A 16,037-nucleotide genomic window follows, 5' to 3' on the forward strand; every position below is an offset into this window, starting at 1 on the left:
TGGGAATCTCAGACGACACGAAAGAGAGGTTGAACAGGCTAGTAATGGGGGTTGCAATAATTTCGGCAGATAATTTTAGAAAGAAAGGGTCCAGATTGTCAAGCCCAGCTGATTTGTAGGGGTCCAGATTTTGCAGCTCTTTCAGAACATCAGCTGGATGGATTTGGGAGAAGGAGAAATGGGGGAGGCTTGGGCGAGTAGCCCTCCAGAACTTTAAATAGAGTGGAGCAGAACCAACCCACACTTCCCTTCCAGAACTTTAAATAGAGTGGAGCAGAACCGACCCACACTTCCCCTCCAGAACCTTAAATAGAGTGGAGCAGAACAGACCCACACTTCCCTTCCAGAACTTTAAATAGAGTGGAGCAGAACCGACCCACACTTCCCTTCCAGAACTTTAAATAGAGTGGAGCAGAACTGACCCACACTTCCCTTCCAGAACTTTAAATAGAGTGGAGCAGAACCGACCTACACTTCCCTTCCAGCCCTTAATGAGGGCAGTGAATAGCAGGAGGCCGATTCTTAATTCTAACGTCTCACAGCTACAACGGTATAACTATTTCTTCCTGTGGAAAATGATCTTTCATAGCTGATTACAGCGGCCCTCTAATAGCAATGCATTTATTACAGGTCCGTTGCAGACGGAGATGATGAACTGGAATTAGGTCCACTTCAGCAGCCAATGCTCTCACTCACATCAATTGGACACTAATTGGGGGATTTTTTATTATTAAAGGACAGAAAACAACAAGACAGGTTAGAGAAACCACTGCACAATTAGGACTGACAGACAGAAGAACAGACACATCTGTCAGGGGGAGGGGGGAGAAAGGGAGTGAGAGGGAGAGAGAGAGACAGAAAAGCTCAACCTGTAAAGAACAAACACCATTGTAAATACAACCCATATTTTTGCTTTTTTATTTTCCCTTTTGTACTTTAACCATTTGCACATCGTTACAACACTGTATATATACATAATATGACATTTGTAATGTCTTTATTCTTTTGGAACTTCTGTGAGTGTAATGATTACTGTTCATTTTGATTGTTTATTTCACTTTTGTATATTATCTACTTCACTTGCTTTGGCAATGTAAACATATGTTTCCCATGCCAATAAAGCCCTTGAATTGAATTGACAGAAACAGAGAGAGAGAGAAAGGGAGAAAAAGAGAGAGGGGGAGATAGATGGAGAGAGCGAGAGAGAGAGAATGGGAGAGAAAGGGAGAGAGCAAGAGAGAGAGAAAGGGGAGAGAGAAAGGGGGAGAGGGAGACAGACAAAGAGGGCGAGAGAGTGAGAGTCACAGAGAGAGAGAGATTTGATTACAGAGTGACACAGTCGGTGGCGCTGTGATAATTCCCAGGTAATTACAAAGCAAGGTGATCCCCTTAGGAGTTTTGAGAGTCAGCACCTCAGACACGCTCCAGCACTGAGAGATGAGGGGCCTAGACCACAGAGTTGACTACACTAGCAACTCCACACACACACACATGTGGGCATGTATACACACGCACACATACCAACCCACACACACACACACACACACACACACACACACACACACACACACACACACACACACACACACACACACACACACACACACACACACACACCCTAGGGCTGACAGCTAACAGTTTACTTTTCAAAGGCATATAATAGCTTAGCGCAAGTTAGCAAACATTAGCCACCCTCCATTAATACATTAATAACCACTCACACTTTCAAAGGTGCCAAGAGAATGCTCAAATGGGGATTACACAAGATAGCATGCATTTGTGTGTGTGTGTGTGTGTGGTGTGTGTGTGTGTGTGTGTGTGTGTGTGTGTGTGTGTGTGTGTGTGTGTGTGTTCTCATGTGAGTGTTAAACATTGTGATAAATGTTTTTAGCACTCGAAACGGAGCCGAATAACCAACCATTACAAAGGCTTAACAATCTAATTGAAGCGATTTACACTGAATAATTGCTACAGTGAAAACTAACAAAGCCACACTGTATTCCCTCTCTCTCTCCCTCTTTCTCTCTCTCAATTTCAATTTAAGGGGCTTTATTGGCATGGGAAACATATGTATACATTGCCAAAGCAAGTGAAATAGATAATCTCCCTCTCTCTCCCTCTCCCTCCCTCTCTCTCTCTCTCCCTCTCTCTCTCTCTCTCTCTCTCTCTCTCTCTCTCTCTCGCTCTCTCTCTCTCTCTCTCTCTCTCTCTCTCTCTCATCCTCCTGTTGCTTTCTGTGCTCTTGACATTGGCCCAGTGTGTATTTTGAGTAACCAAGACCTCAAATGAGGGCCAACGACCGCCTGATAGGCATCCAGCCAGCCAGCAGCGTCTCAGTCAACGGAGCATGCCGTTCTTACCAAATAATCATTAAGAACTGGCAACCATCACTGAGCTTAATTATATTCTGAGGCTACAATGAGGTGGAGAAAGAGATTGAGATAGGAAGGAGGAGAGAGAGGAGACGAGAGGGACGAGGGGAGGGGAGATGACATGAGTGGGGAAAGAGGGGAAGAGAGGGGGAGAGAGGAAGGAGGAGAGAGAGGAGAAGAGAGGGACGAGGGGAGGGGAGATGACATGAGTGGGGAAAGAGGAGAAGAGAGGGGGAGAGAGGAAGGAGGAGAGAGAGGAGAAGAGAGGGACGAGAGGACGAAAGGAGAATATTGGAGGCAAGGAGAAAAGAGGGGAGGAGAGGAGAGGAGAGGAGAGGGAGGGAGGGAAGGAAGGAAGGAAGGAAGGAAGGAAGGAAGGAAGGAAGGAAGGAAGGAAGGAAGGAAGGAAGGAAGGAAGGAAGGAAGGAAGGAAGGAAGGAAGGAAGGAAGGAAGGAAGGAAGGAAGGAAGGAAGGAAGGAAGGAAGGAAGGAAGGAAGGAAGGAAGGAAGGAAGGAAGGAAGGAAGGAAGGAGGAGAGGAGGGGCAGAAATTTGAGGAAAGGGGGCACAGCGAAGTGGAGAGGCAAAGAGCAAAGTTGAGATGAGGAGAAGAGGGTAGAAGGGGTGAACAGAGAAAACAGATCAGAAGTGTTGAGAGGAGAATAGGAAAATGAGAGGAAAGGGAAAAGGGAGGTGAGGAGAAGGAGGTGATTGGAAAGAACAGAAGATAAGAGATGAGAAAGGATTAGAGGAGAGAAGAAGAGAAGAAGAGAGGAGAAGAGAGGAGAAGAGATGAGAAGAGAGGAGAGAGGAAAAGAGAGGAGAGAGAGAAGAGAAGAGAGAAGAGGAGAGGAGAGAAGGCAGGAAAGAGGAGAAGAGAGGAGAGAGGAGAGGAGAAGAGAGTAAAAGAGAAGCGAGAAAAGAGGAGAAGAGAGAAGAGAGAAAAGACAAGAGGAGAAGAGAAGCAAGGAGAAGAGAGGAGAAGAGAGGAGAAGAGGAGAGAAAAGAGGAGAGAAGGGGAGAAGAGAGGAGAAAAGAGGAGAAGAGGAGAGAAAAGAGAAGAGAAGAGGAGAAGAGAGGAGAAGATAAGAAAATGACTAGATCCTCACCAGTTCTATTTAACAGTAAAAGATTTGTAAAAACATTATTTACACCACCGCCACTCGCTCTCTCTCTCTCTCCCTCCCTCCCTCCTCTCTTTGGGCTCTTTCTCTTCTGTCCTGTCCTGTCAGACTACTGGTCTGGGACTGTTGCCGAAGTCCAAACCAACACTTTCACAGTTTCCAAATCATATAAACAGACATCATGTGATGTGGCTGAAGTCCACTAAACTGGGTAGTGTGTGTGTGTGTGTGTGTGTGTGTGTGTGTGTGTGTGTGTGTGTGTGTGTGTGTGTGTGTGTGTGTGTGTGTGTGTGTGTGTGTGTGTGTGTGTGTGTGTGTGTGTGTGTGTGTGTGTGTGTGTGTGTGTGTGTGTGTGTGTGTGTGTGTCTGAGTGTCTGAGTCTGTGCATCTGTGTGTATTTATCTCTGTGTTTGCGTGCGCGTACATGTGTGTGTCTGTCTGTGTATGTTTCTGTGTGTGTGCCCACGCGCCCGTGTGTGTGTCTCTGTGTGTGTGCATGCATGTGTCTCTGTGTGTGTGTCACTGGTGTGTGTGTGCTTGTGCGCTGGGGTGTGTGAGTGAGTGATAACAGGAGAGGGCTGTCCAGCACTAACACCAGAGGCAGGGACAGGATGAAAGGAACTGTCAGATCAGCTCACAGTGATAAAGAGGAAAAATCCATCCGTCCTCATTCACTACGTCCCTCTACTCTGGCCTGAACGTACAGCATGTATAGAACAACCTTTTTTCCGACACTCAAGATTTAAAAAAATAAGCTGTCCTTTTTATCTTCAACATTCCACTCTACATGTTTTATTTGCGACACACAATTTCCATACTAACGTCTCTCATTTCAAAATCTCTCCAAATAAACCTCCTCAAAACAGTCATTCATAACCTTAATTGAGTTGTAGTCGCTTGCGTGCACATGGCAAGTATGTGGGTACACATAATGACTTGTGTACCCTAAATATTCTGCTTTAGTGATCGGCATCAAACAGCTCCCAGGTGAAAGGCCTCTATTCATTGGTTGGGGGGTGCTATAGGGTCAGGTAGAACTAAAGGGATGGGAGGGGTGACAGCTCACTGATCAAACACAGGTTGGGGGTAGTGGGGTCGAGGTGGGGGGGGGCAGTTTCTCAGGTAGCAGCCCTGTCTGTCTCCGTCTGTGTGTCGTCCAGTTTAGAAACACCTGATCTCAGGTCAGTTGGTGGTGCAAGACGTGAATGTCATCCTCCAGTGGGCCTAAACCTGCAACAGGTAAAACGTGCCTGTCTAGTTAGCGTCTATGTGGATGGAGGCTGATCAATGAGATGAGACTCACACATGCACCAGCCAGGATCTCAGCAGGTACAGGGATTGATCCATCCTTCTGTCTGCTCTTCCCTCTGATAAAGTCATTCACCTGTGGCGAGAACACTAAGCATTAGACACACACAGAGAGACAGTCAGACACACACACTGTGTGTATTTGTATGTATGTCTGTGCCTGCACGTGTGTGAGTGCGTGCGTGTGTGAGTGTGCACATAAAATCTGTACTGTACATTAAACTAAAACTAGAGGTAAATGTTAAACTAGGGCCCAGTGAGGGGCTCCGTGGTGACTGGGGCCTGAAATTGGGGTCTGAAACTGGGGCCTTACTGGTCTCCATGTGGAAAAACAAGGCACTTACTGTCAGCTTTATGGCTTTCTCCGGGGCCACGCCCAGTAGCTGTGGTACCAGACCTATCATTAGGACACAACATGATTAGAAAAGAGAAGGGCCAAGGATGTACAATACACACACACACACACACACACACACACACACACACACACACACACACACACACACACACACACACACACACACACACACACACACACACACACACTGGCAGGCAGCAGCACAGCACAGACCCCCTCCACATTAAACACATACCCTGATGAATCCATTTCTGCCTGATCCCCAGACACTAATGAACACTATTGATGTGGTGTAGGGGCATCAGGGGCTTAACAGACTAACAAAGTGAAAGAAACATCGACTAGTAGCTCTTTCCCAGAATAGAAAAAAAGACAGAAAACACTAACCAAAGTTTACACAGCCCTCAATTACAACGCAAAGACTTCCAGCCCGATAAAAATAAACAAAATAATCTGATTGGAGTGCGATGGATGGACCCCCCTCTTACTACCCCCATCTTCCTCCCTCCCCCCGTCCCTAAAGTAACAAACAAAGTTAATAGTGGAGAGGGTGAAGGGGGGTAGTGAGCGCAGGGCCCAAAACAGGCCACACAGAGTCAGAAGCAGACACAGGAGCACAAACATATGATTATCTTCAGCTGGGCTGGGACTCACAAACACAAACAGGAGTGTTGGTTGTTTTTGTGGAAGGACTCAGGCAGAGAACCACACACAAGTAATTTTTTTATTAAATGGCCCATAGCGACTCACAGTTGTAGTTAAGAGATGCTTATTGTTTTCTCATGCTGCTGCGTTGTTTACGCAAGGGTTCCTGTCTAGAGACCGTGACATCTTCCTAGTGTTTGCAGTGTGTGTGTTCTGGTCTGGCTGTCTCACCATTCTAATGCACAGCTCATTCAGTAAGGGAAACAGGAGGAGAGGGAAAATGCTCAGCTTCATTACATTAGATAAAGTTGGCTTATGACACTCTCCTCAGTGTCTAATATAACATTACCAGCATTGCTACACAGTAGATACATGTTAATGAGGGAATTGTGAATGAAATGTGTGAGATTCAAGAGAATATAAGAATTTCTCTTTTAAAGTTCAGTGTGTTTTCAGACTGTAAAATTCAGTATGTTTTCAGATTGTATAGTTCAGTGTGTTTTCAGATTGTATAGTTCAGTGTGTTTTCAGATTGTATAGTTCAATGTGTTTTCAGATTGTATAGTTCTGTGTGTTTTCAGATTGTATAGTTCAGTGTGTTTTCAGATTGTATAGTTCAGTGTGTTTTCAGATTGTATAGTTCAGTGTGTTTTCAGATTGTATAGTTCAGTGTGTTTTCAGATTGTATAGTTCAGTGTGTTTTCAGATTGTATAGTTCAATGTGTTTTCAGATTGTATAGTTCAATGTGTTTTCAGATTGTATAGTTCAGTGTGTTTTCAGATTGTATAGTTCAGTGTGTTTTCAGATTGTATAGTTCAGTGTGTTTTCAGATTGTATAGTTCAGTGTGTTTTCAGATTGTATAGTTCAGTGTGTTTTCAGATTGTATAGTTCAGTGTGTTTTCAGATTGTATAGTTCAGTGTGTTTTCAGATTGTATAGTTCAATGTGTTTTCAGATTGTATAGTTCAGTGTGTTTTCAGATTGTATAGTTCAGTGTGTTTTCAGATTGTATAGTTCAATGTGTTTTCAGATTGTATAGTTCAGTGTGTTTTCAGATTGTATAGTTCAGTGTGTTTTCAGATTGTATAGTTCAATGTGTTTTCAGATTGTATAGTTCAGTGTGTTTTCAGATTGTATAGTTCAGTGTGTTTTCAGATTGTATAGTTCAGTGTGTTTTCAGATTGTATAGTTCAATGTGTTTTCAGATTGTATAGTTCAGTGTGTTTTCAGATTGTATAGTTCAGTGTGTTTTCAGATTGTATAGTTCAGTGTGTTTTCAGATTGTATAGTTCAGTGTGTTTTCAGATTGTATAGTTCAGTGTGTTTTCAGATTGTATAGTTCAATGTGTTTTCAGATTGTATAGTTCAGTGTGTTTTCAGATTGTATAGTTCAGTGTGTTTTCAGATTGTATAGTTCAGTGTGTTTTCAGATTGTATAGTTCAATGTGTTTTCAGATTGTATAGTTCAATGTGTTTTCAGATTGTATAGTTCAGTGTGTTTTCAGATTGTATAGTTCAATGTGTTTTCAGATTGTAATGTACCATATCTCCAGACTCCAGACAGCCATTCAAATTGATCTGCACCGTTGGATTTTTTTTGTCACAGGGGATGTGTTCCAAATGGCCCTCTATTCATAGTGCACCACTATGGGTCCTATGGGCCCTGGTGGAAAGTGGTGCACTATAAAGAGAATAGGATACCATTTGGAACCCACTACTGATGTCTGTACCCGTGCGACGGAGCCAGGTCTGTCTGACTGTGTCTGTAATGTCAGAGACCTCTCTAAAGGCTTGGTGTCCTGTGACAGACACTAAGACTTCCCACTTCCTCGTAGAACCCTCACGGGAGAACTCCCCTGTCAATCATAATCCTGAGAATTCCGATATAGTGTGTGTTGTTTGAGAACCACCCCCCGCTCCCTGAGTGCAGGTACTTATTAAATGAATGCCAGTTGAAGTCTGGCAGGGGCAGTCACACTCCACCATTGTGACAGAGCTCTGCTGGTATGTGGCCGTGCATTGTCCTCCCGAAAACTCCCGAGACTACCTTTAATCACATCAAAGAAGCCAGGTCAGAGGGAAGGTGAACTCAAACCCGCCCACCTCTCCTCGTCCTCTCCTCTCCCAAACCTCTAAACCCCATCTGTTGTTGTGATGGAGTGATATGAAGTTACAGCTAGACGTTAATCTATGGTCAGATTTGTGTTGTTCCAGGTTATGGTTAAAGTTAGGATTAGAGGAGGGTAAACTGACCCTAAATCTGTGCCTCCCTCTACCCATTAGCCTGTCACTATATACCTATATAGTGAACTACTCTGGCCAAAAGCAGAGTACTATGTAGGCAATAGGGTGCCATTTGGGACACATCTCGTCTGGTACTGACCTCTATAGAGGCCGAAGAAGCCTTCGTAACGCAGCACCTTCTTGAAGCAGTCCAAGCTGTTCTTGTACATGAGCTCTTCCACCAGGGAGCCTGTGGTCCTCTGGTTCTGCATCCTGGTCTTCACTAGGTCTATGGGGTACACTGCTGTGGCTCCCAAAGCTGAAAAAACACATGACATAAATGCTATGAAGGAAGTAGGTGAGGGGAGATGTTATAAATTCATTTTTTAGCTCGTTATAAAGCCAGGCGTACACTACATGATTTTGGCCCCGAATTAGCTGTCAAATACACATTTTTGAGATCGGAGACAAATCCCCATGTCGTTGCTCGGGGCGCACGGCTGTCACCGATGCTCGTTTAATGTGACGCAATCTGAGGGCTACCGATCCAGTTTGAGCAGTCCCAGAAGTCCCAATATTTTCAAATATGTTTGATTTTATTGGCACAAAATCTACAATGCTCTTGTAGTGTGAGATCTGTAACGACAAGTTTTGAGAATGGTGATCAGCAATAGCCAATGAGAGCTCGCCATGTGTTTGTACTTGCCTTTAACCAAAGCCAAAGTGTAAAATCGTTACAGCTCTGTAGTTCACAAGCAACGTTATTCAATTCAAAATGTTGGCTAGATATTTGAAAGCGTTTATGAGGCTGCTTTGAGACACAGCTCGTTCTAGCTACGTTAACAATCTAATTACATCATCTTGTAGTGGGTGACTCCCGTCTGTATCACATCATGTAGTGTGCGCATCACTATGTTGGCAGGACAAAAACTAGAGGAAAGATGGGTAATTTAATGTGAGAGGCCCAGTGATGTTAGGATTTTGAAAGTCGTGTAGTGTACACCAGACATAAGGGGGGTCAGTACCTCTTACTAACCTGTCTCCTGTAGAGGGGGGGGGGGGGGGGGGGCACTACCTCTTACTATCCTGTCTCCTGTAGAGGGGGGGTCAGTACCTCTAACTATTCTGTCTCCTGTAGGGGGGGGCACTACCTCTTACTATCCTGTCTCCTGTAGGGGGGGGACACTACCTCTTACTATCCTGTCTCCTGTAGGGGGGGGGGGGGGGGGCACTACCTCTTACTATCCTGTCTCCTGTAGAGGGGGGGACACTACCTCTTACTATCCTGTCTCCTGTAGAGGGGGGGGGGGGGGCACTACCTCTTACTATCCTGTCTCCTGTAGGGGGGGGCACTACCTCTTACTATCCTGTCTCCTGTAGGGGGGGGGGGGGGGGCACTACCTCTTACTATCCTGTCTCCTGTAGGGGGGGCACTACCTCTTACTATCCTGTCTCCTGTAGGGGGGGGGGGGGACACTACCTCTTACTATCCTGTCTCCTGTAGGGGGGGCACTACCTCTTACTATCCTGTCTCCTGTGGGGGGGGGGGGGGGGGGGGGGGGGGGGGCACTACCTCTTACTATCCTGTCTCCTGTAGGTGGGGGCACTACCTCTTACTAACCTGTCTCCTGTGGGGGGGCACTACCTCTTACTATCCTATCTACTGTAGGGGGGGGGGGGGGGCACTACCTCTTACTAACCTGTCTCCTGTGGGGGGGCACTACCTCTTACTATCCTGTCTACTGTAGGGGGGGGGGGGGCACTACCTCTTACTAACCTGTCTCCTGTAGAGGGGGGGCACTACCTCTTACTAACCTGTCTCCTGTAGGGGGGGGGGGGAGACTACCTCTTACTAACCTGTCTCCTGTAGAGGGGGGGGGGGCACTACCTCTTACTATCCTGTCTCCTGTAGGGAGGGGCACTACCTCTTACTATCCTGTCTCCTGTAGGGGGGGGCACTACCTCTTACTATCCTGTCTCCTGTAGGGGGGGGGGCACTACCTCTTACTATCCTGTCTCCTGTAGGGGGGGGGGGGGGGACACTACCTCTTACTATCCTGTCTCCTGTGGGGGGGGGGGGGCACTACCTCTTACTATCCTGTCTCCTGTAGGGGGGGGGGGGGGCACTACCTCTTACTATCCTGTCTCATGTAGGGGGGGGGGGCACTACCTCTTACTAACCTGTCTCCTGTAGGGGGGGGGCACTACCTCTTACTATCCTGTCTCCTGTAGGGGGGGGCACTACCTCTTACTATCCTGTCTCCTGTAGGGGGGGGCACTACCTCTTACTATCCTGTCTCCTGTAGGGGGGGGGGGGGGGGGGGGGGCACTACCTCTTACTATCCTGTCTCCTGTAGGGGGGGCACTACCTCTTACTATCCTGTCTCCTGTAGGGGGGGGGGGGGACACTACCTCTTACTATCCTGTCTCCTGTAGGTGGGGGCACTACCTCTTACTAACCTGTCTCCTGTGGGGGGGCACTACCTCTTACTATCCTGTCTACTGTAGGGGGGGGGGGGGCACTACCTCTTACTAACCTGTCTCCTGTGGGGGGGGCACTACCTCTTACTATCCTGTCTACTGTAGGGGGGGGGGGCACTACCTCTTACTAACCTGTCTCCTGTAGAGGGGGGGCACTACCTCTTACTAACCTGTCTCCTGTAGGGGGGGGGGGAGACTACCTCTTACTAACCTGTCTCCTGTAGAGGGGGGGGGGGGGCACTACCTCTTACTATCCTGTCTCCTGTAGGTGGGGGCACTACCTCTTACTAACCTGTCTCCTGTGGGGGGGCACTACCTCTTACTATCCTATCTACTGTAGGGGGGGGGGGGGGGCACTACCTCTTACTAACCTGTCTCCTGTGGGGGGGCACTACCTCTTACTATCCTGTCTACTGTAGGGGGGGGGGGGGGCACTACCTCTTACTAACCTGTCTCCTGTAGAGGGGGGGCACTACCTCTTACTAACCTGTCTCCTGTAGGGGGGGGGGGAGACTACCTCTTACTAACCTGTCTCCTGTAGAGGGGGGGGGGGGCACTACCTCTTACTATCCTGTCTCCTGTAGGGAGGGGCACTACCTCTTACTATCCTGTCTCCTGTAGGGGGGGGCACTACCTCTTACTATCCTGTCTCCTGTAGGGGGGGGGCACTACCTCTTACTATCCTGTCTCCTGTAGGGGGGGGGGGGGGACACTACCTCTTACTATCCTGTCTCCTGTGGGGGGGGGGGGGCACTACCTCTTACTATCCTGTCTCCTGTAGGGGGGGGGGGGGGCACTACCTCTTACTATCCTGTCTCATGTAGGGGGGGGGGGCACTACCTCTTACTAACCTGTCTCCTGTAGGGGGGGGGCACTACCTCTTACTATCCTGTCTCCTGTAGGGGGGGGCACTACCTCTTACTATCCTGTCTCCTGTAGGGGGGGGCACTACCTCTTACTATCCTGTCTCCTGTAGGGGGGGGGGGGGGGGGGGGCACTACCTCTTACTATCCTGTCTCCTGTAGGGGGGGCACTACCTCTTACTATCCTGTCTCCTGTAGGGGGGGGGGGGACACTACCTCTTACTATCCTGTCTCCTGTAGGTGGGGGCACTACCTCTTACTAACCTGTCTCCTGTGGGGGGGCACTACCTCTTACTATCCTGTCTACTGTAGGGGGGGGGGGGGCACTACCTCTTACTAACCTGTCTCCTGTGGGGGGGGGCACTACCTCTTACTATCCTGTCTACTGTAGGGGGGGGGGCACTACCTCTTACTAACCTGTCTCCTGTAGAGGGGGGGCACTACCTCTTACTAACCTGTCTCCTGTAGGGGGGGGGGGAGACTACCTCTTACTAACCTGTCTCCTGTAGAGGGGGGGGGGGGGGCACTACCTCTTACTATCCTGTCTCCTGTAGGGAGGGGCACTACCTCTTACTATCCTGTCTCCTGTAGGGGGGGGGGCACTACCTCTTACTATCCTGTCTCCTGTAGGGGGGGGGGCACTACCTCTTACTATCCTGTCTCCTGTGGGGGGGGGGGGCACTACCTCTTACTATCCTGTCTCCTGTAGGGGGGGGGGGGGCACTACCTCTTACTATCCTGTCTCATGTAGGGGGGGGGGGCACTACCTCTTACTAACCTGTCTCCTGTAGGGGGGGGGCACTACCTCTTACTATCCTGTCTCCAGTAGGGGGGGGGGGGGGCACTACCTCTTACTATCCTGTCTCCTGTGGGGTGGGGGGGCACTACCTCTTACTATCCTGTCTCCTGTAGGGGGGGGGGCACTACCTCTTACTATCCTGTCTCCTGTAGAGGGGGGGCACTACCTCTTACTATCCTGTCTCCTGTAGGGGGGGGTCACTACCTCTAACTATCCTGTCTCCTGTAGGGGGGGACACTACCCTCTTACTAACCTGTCTCCTGTAGGGGGGCACTACCTCTTACTATCCTGTCTCCAGTAGGGGGGGGGGGGCACTACCTCTTACTATCCTGTCTCCTGTAGAGGGGGGGGCACTACCTCTTACTAACCTGTCTCCTGTAGAGGGGGGGGGGGCACTACCTCTAACTATCCTGTCTCCAGTGGGGGGGGGGGGCACTACCTCTTACTAACCTGTCTCCTGTAGAGGGGGGGGCACTACCTCTTACTATCCTGTCTCCTGTAGGGGGGGGGGCACTACCTCTAACTATCCTGTCTCCTGTAGGGGGGGGACACTACCTCTTACTAACCTGTCTCCTGTAGGGGGGGACACTACCTCTTACTATCCTGTCTCCTGTAGGGGGGGGGGCACTACCTCTTACTATCCTGTCTCCTGTAGGGGGGGGGGGGGGGGTACTACCTCTTACTATCCTGTCTCCTGTAGGGGGGGGGGGGACACTACCTCTTACTATCCTGTCTCCTGTAGGGGGGGGGGGGGGGGGGCACTACCTCTTACTATCCTGTCTCCTGTAGAGGGGGGGACACTACCTCTTACTATCCTGTCTCCTGTAGAGGGGGGGGGGGGGGGGCACTACCTCTTACTATCCTGTCTCCTGTAGGGGGGGGCACTACCTCTTACTATCCTGTCTCCTGTAGGGGGGGGGGGGGGGGCACTACCTCTTACTATCCTGTCTCCTGTAGGGGGGGGCACTACCTCTTACTATCCTGTCTCCTGTATGGGGGGGGGGGACACTACCTCTTACTATCCTGTCTCCTGTAGGGGGGGGCACTACCTCTTACTATCCTGTCTCCTGTGGGGGGGGGGGGGGGGGGGGGGGGGGGGGGGGGCACTACCTCTTACTATCCTGTCTCCTGTAGGTGGGGGCACTACCTCTTACTAACCTGTCTCCTGTGGGGGGGCACTACCTCTTACTATCCTATCTACTGTAGGGGGGGGGGGGGGGGCACTACCTCTTACTAACCTGTCTCCTGTGGGGGGGCACTACCTCTTACTATCCTGTCTACTGTAGGGGGGGGGGGGGCACTACCTCTTACTAACCTGTCTCCTGTAGAGGGGGGGCACTACCTCTTACTAACCTGTCTCCTGTAGGGGGGGGGGGAGACTACCTCTTACTAACCTGTCTCCTGTAGAGGGGGGGGGGGCACTACCTCTTACTATCCTGTCTCCTGTAGGGAGGGGCACTACCTCTTACTATCCTGTCTCCTGTAGGGGGGGGCACTACCTCTTACTATCCTGTCTCCTGTAGGGGGGGGGGCACTACCTCTTACTATCCTGTCTCCTGTAGGGGGGGGGGGGGGACACTACCTCTTACTATCCTGTCTCCTGTGGGGGGGGGGGGGCACTACCTCTTACTATCCTGTCTCCTGTAGGGGGGGGGGGGGGGCACTACCTCTTACTATCCTGTCTCATGTAGGGGGGGGGGGCACTACCTCTTACTAACCTGTCTCCTGTAGGGGGGGGGCACTACCTCTTACTATCCTGTCTCCTGTAGGGGGGGGCACTACCTCTTACTATCCTGTCTCCTGTAGGGGGGGGCACTACCTCTTACTATCCTGTCTCCTGTAGGGGGGGGGGGGGGGGGGGGCACTACCTCTTACTATCCTGTCTCCTGTAGGGGGGGCACTACCTCTTACTATCCTGTCTCCTGTAGGGGGGGGGGGGGACACTACCTCTTACTATCCTGTCTCCTGTAGGTGGGGGCACTACCTCTTACTAACCTGTCTCCTGTGGGGGGGCACTACCTCTTACTATCCTGTCTACTGTAGGGGGGGGGGGGGCACTACCTCTTACTAACCTGTCTCCTGTGGGGGGGGCACTACCTCTTACTATCCTGTCTACTGTAGGGGGGGGGGGCACTACCTCTTACTAACCTGTCTCCTGTAGAGGGGGGGCACTACCTCTTACTAACCTGTCTCCTGTAGGGGGGGGGGAGACTACCTCTTACTAACCTGTCTCCTGTAGACTCCTGTAGGGGGGGGCACTACCTCTTACTATCCTGTCTCCTGTAGGGGGGGGGGGGGGGGCACTACCTCTTACTATCCTGTCTCCTGTAGGGGGGGCACTACCTCTTACTATCCTGTCTCCTGTATGGGGGGGGGGGGACACTACCTCTTACTATCCTGTCTCCTGTAGGGGGGGCACTACCTCTTACTATCCTGTCTCCTGTGGGGGGGGGGGGGGGGGGGGGGGGGGGGGCACTACCTCTTACTATCCTGTCTCCTGTAGGTGGGGGCACTACCTCTTACTAACCTGTCTCCTGTGGGGGGGCACTACCTCTTACTATCCTATCTACTGTAGGGGGGGGGGGGGGGCACTACCTCTTACTAACCTGTCTCCTGTGGGGGGGCACTACCTCTTACTATCCTGTCTACTGTAGGGGGGGGGGGGGCACTACCTCTTACTAACCTGTCTCCTGTAGAGGGGGGGCACTACCTCTTACTAACCTGTCTCCTGTAGGGGGGGGGGGAGACTACCTCTTACTAACCTGTCTCCTGTAGAGGGGGGGGGGGGGCACTACCTCTTACTATCCTGTCTCCTGTAGGGAGGGGCACTACCTCTTACTATCCTGTCTCCTGTAGGGGGGGGGCACTACCTCTTACTATCCTGTCTCCTGTAGGGGGGGGGCACTACCTCTTACTATCCTGTCTCCTGTAGGGGGGGGGGGGGACACTACCTCTTACTATCCTGTCTCCTGTGGGGGGGGGGGGGGCACTACCTCTTACTATCCTGTCTCCTGTAGGGGGGGGGGGGGGGCACTACCTCTTACTATCCTGTCTCATGTAGGGGGGGGGGGCACTACCTCTTACTAACCTGTCTCCTGTAGGGGGGGGGCACTACCTCTTACTATCCTGTCTCCTGTAGGGGGGGGCACTACCTCTTACTATCCTGTCTCCTGTAGGGGGGGGCACTACCTCTTACTATCCTGTCTCCTGTAGGGGGGGGGGGGGGGGGGGGCACTACCTCTTACTATCCTGTCTCCTGTAGGGGGGGCACTACCTCTTACTATCCTGTCTCCTGTAGGGGGGGGGGGGACACTACCTCTTACTATCCTGTCTCCTGTAGGTGGGGGCACTACCTCTTACTAACCTGTCTCCTGTGGGGGGGCACTACCTCTTACTATCCTGTCTACTGTAGGGGGGGGGGGGCACTACCTCTTACTAACCTGTCTCCTGTGGGGGGGGCACTACCTCTTACTATCCTGTCTACTGTAGGGGGGGGGGGCACTACCTCTTACTAACCTGTCTCCTGTAGAGGGGGGGCACTACCTCTTACTAACCTGTCTCCTGTAGGGGGGGGGGGAGACTACCTCTTACTAACCTGTCTCCTGTAGAGGGGGGGGGGGGGCACTACCTCTTACTATCCTGTCTCCTGTAGGGAGGGGCACTACCTCTTACTATCCTGTCTCCTGTAGGGGGGGGGCACTACCTCTTACTATCCTGTCTCCTGTAGGGGGGGGGGCACTACCTCTTACTATCCTGTCTCCTGTGGGGGGGGGGGGCACTACCTCTTACTATCCTGTCTCCTGTAGGGGGGGGGGGGGGCACTACCTCTTACTATCCTGTCTCATGTAGGGGGGGGGGCACTAC

The 16,037-nt window shown here is 50.7% G+C and overlaps 1 protein-coding gene across 1 annotated transcript in view; it reads right to left on the reverse strand.

Moving 5' to 3' along the window:
• Positions 1-16,037, reverse strand: part of LOC106570470 (electrogenic aspartate/glutamate antiporter SLC25A13, mitochondrial) — a 129,179-nt gene that overhangs the window by 38,408 nt on the left and 74,734 nt on the right. Inside the window, exons 11-13 of the mRNA XM_014142850.3 lie at positions 8,191-8,349; positions 5,148-5,200; positions 4,799-4,879 (exon numbers count right to left, since the gene is read on the reverse strand). Of these exons, the coding sequence (XP_013998325.1) occupies positions 4,799-4,879; positions 5,148-5,200; positions 8,191-8,349 (293 nt within the window). The remainder of the gene's footprint in view (positions 1-4,798; positions 4,880-5,147; positions 5,201-8,190; positions 8,350-16,037) is intronic.

Source organism: Salmo salar, chromosome 14 (assembly GCF_965601325.2).
Source record: "Salmo salar chromosome 14, fSalSal1, whole genome shotgun sequence".
In the NCBI taxonomy this organism is placed as follows: domain Eukaryota; kingdom Metazoa; phylum Chordata; class Actinopteri; order Salmoniformes; family Salmonidae; genus Salmo; species Salmo salar.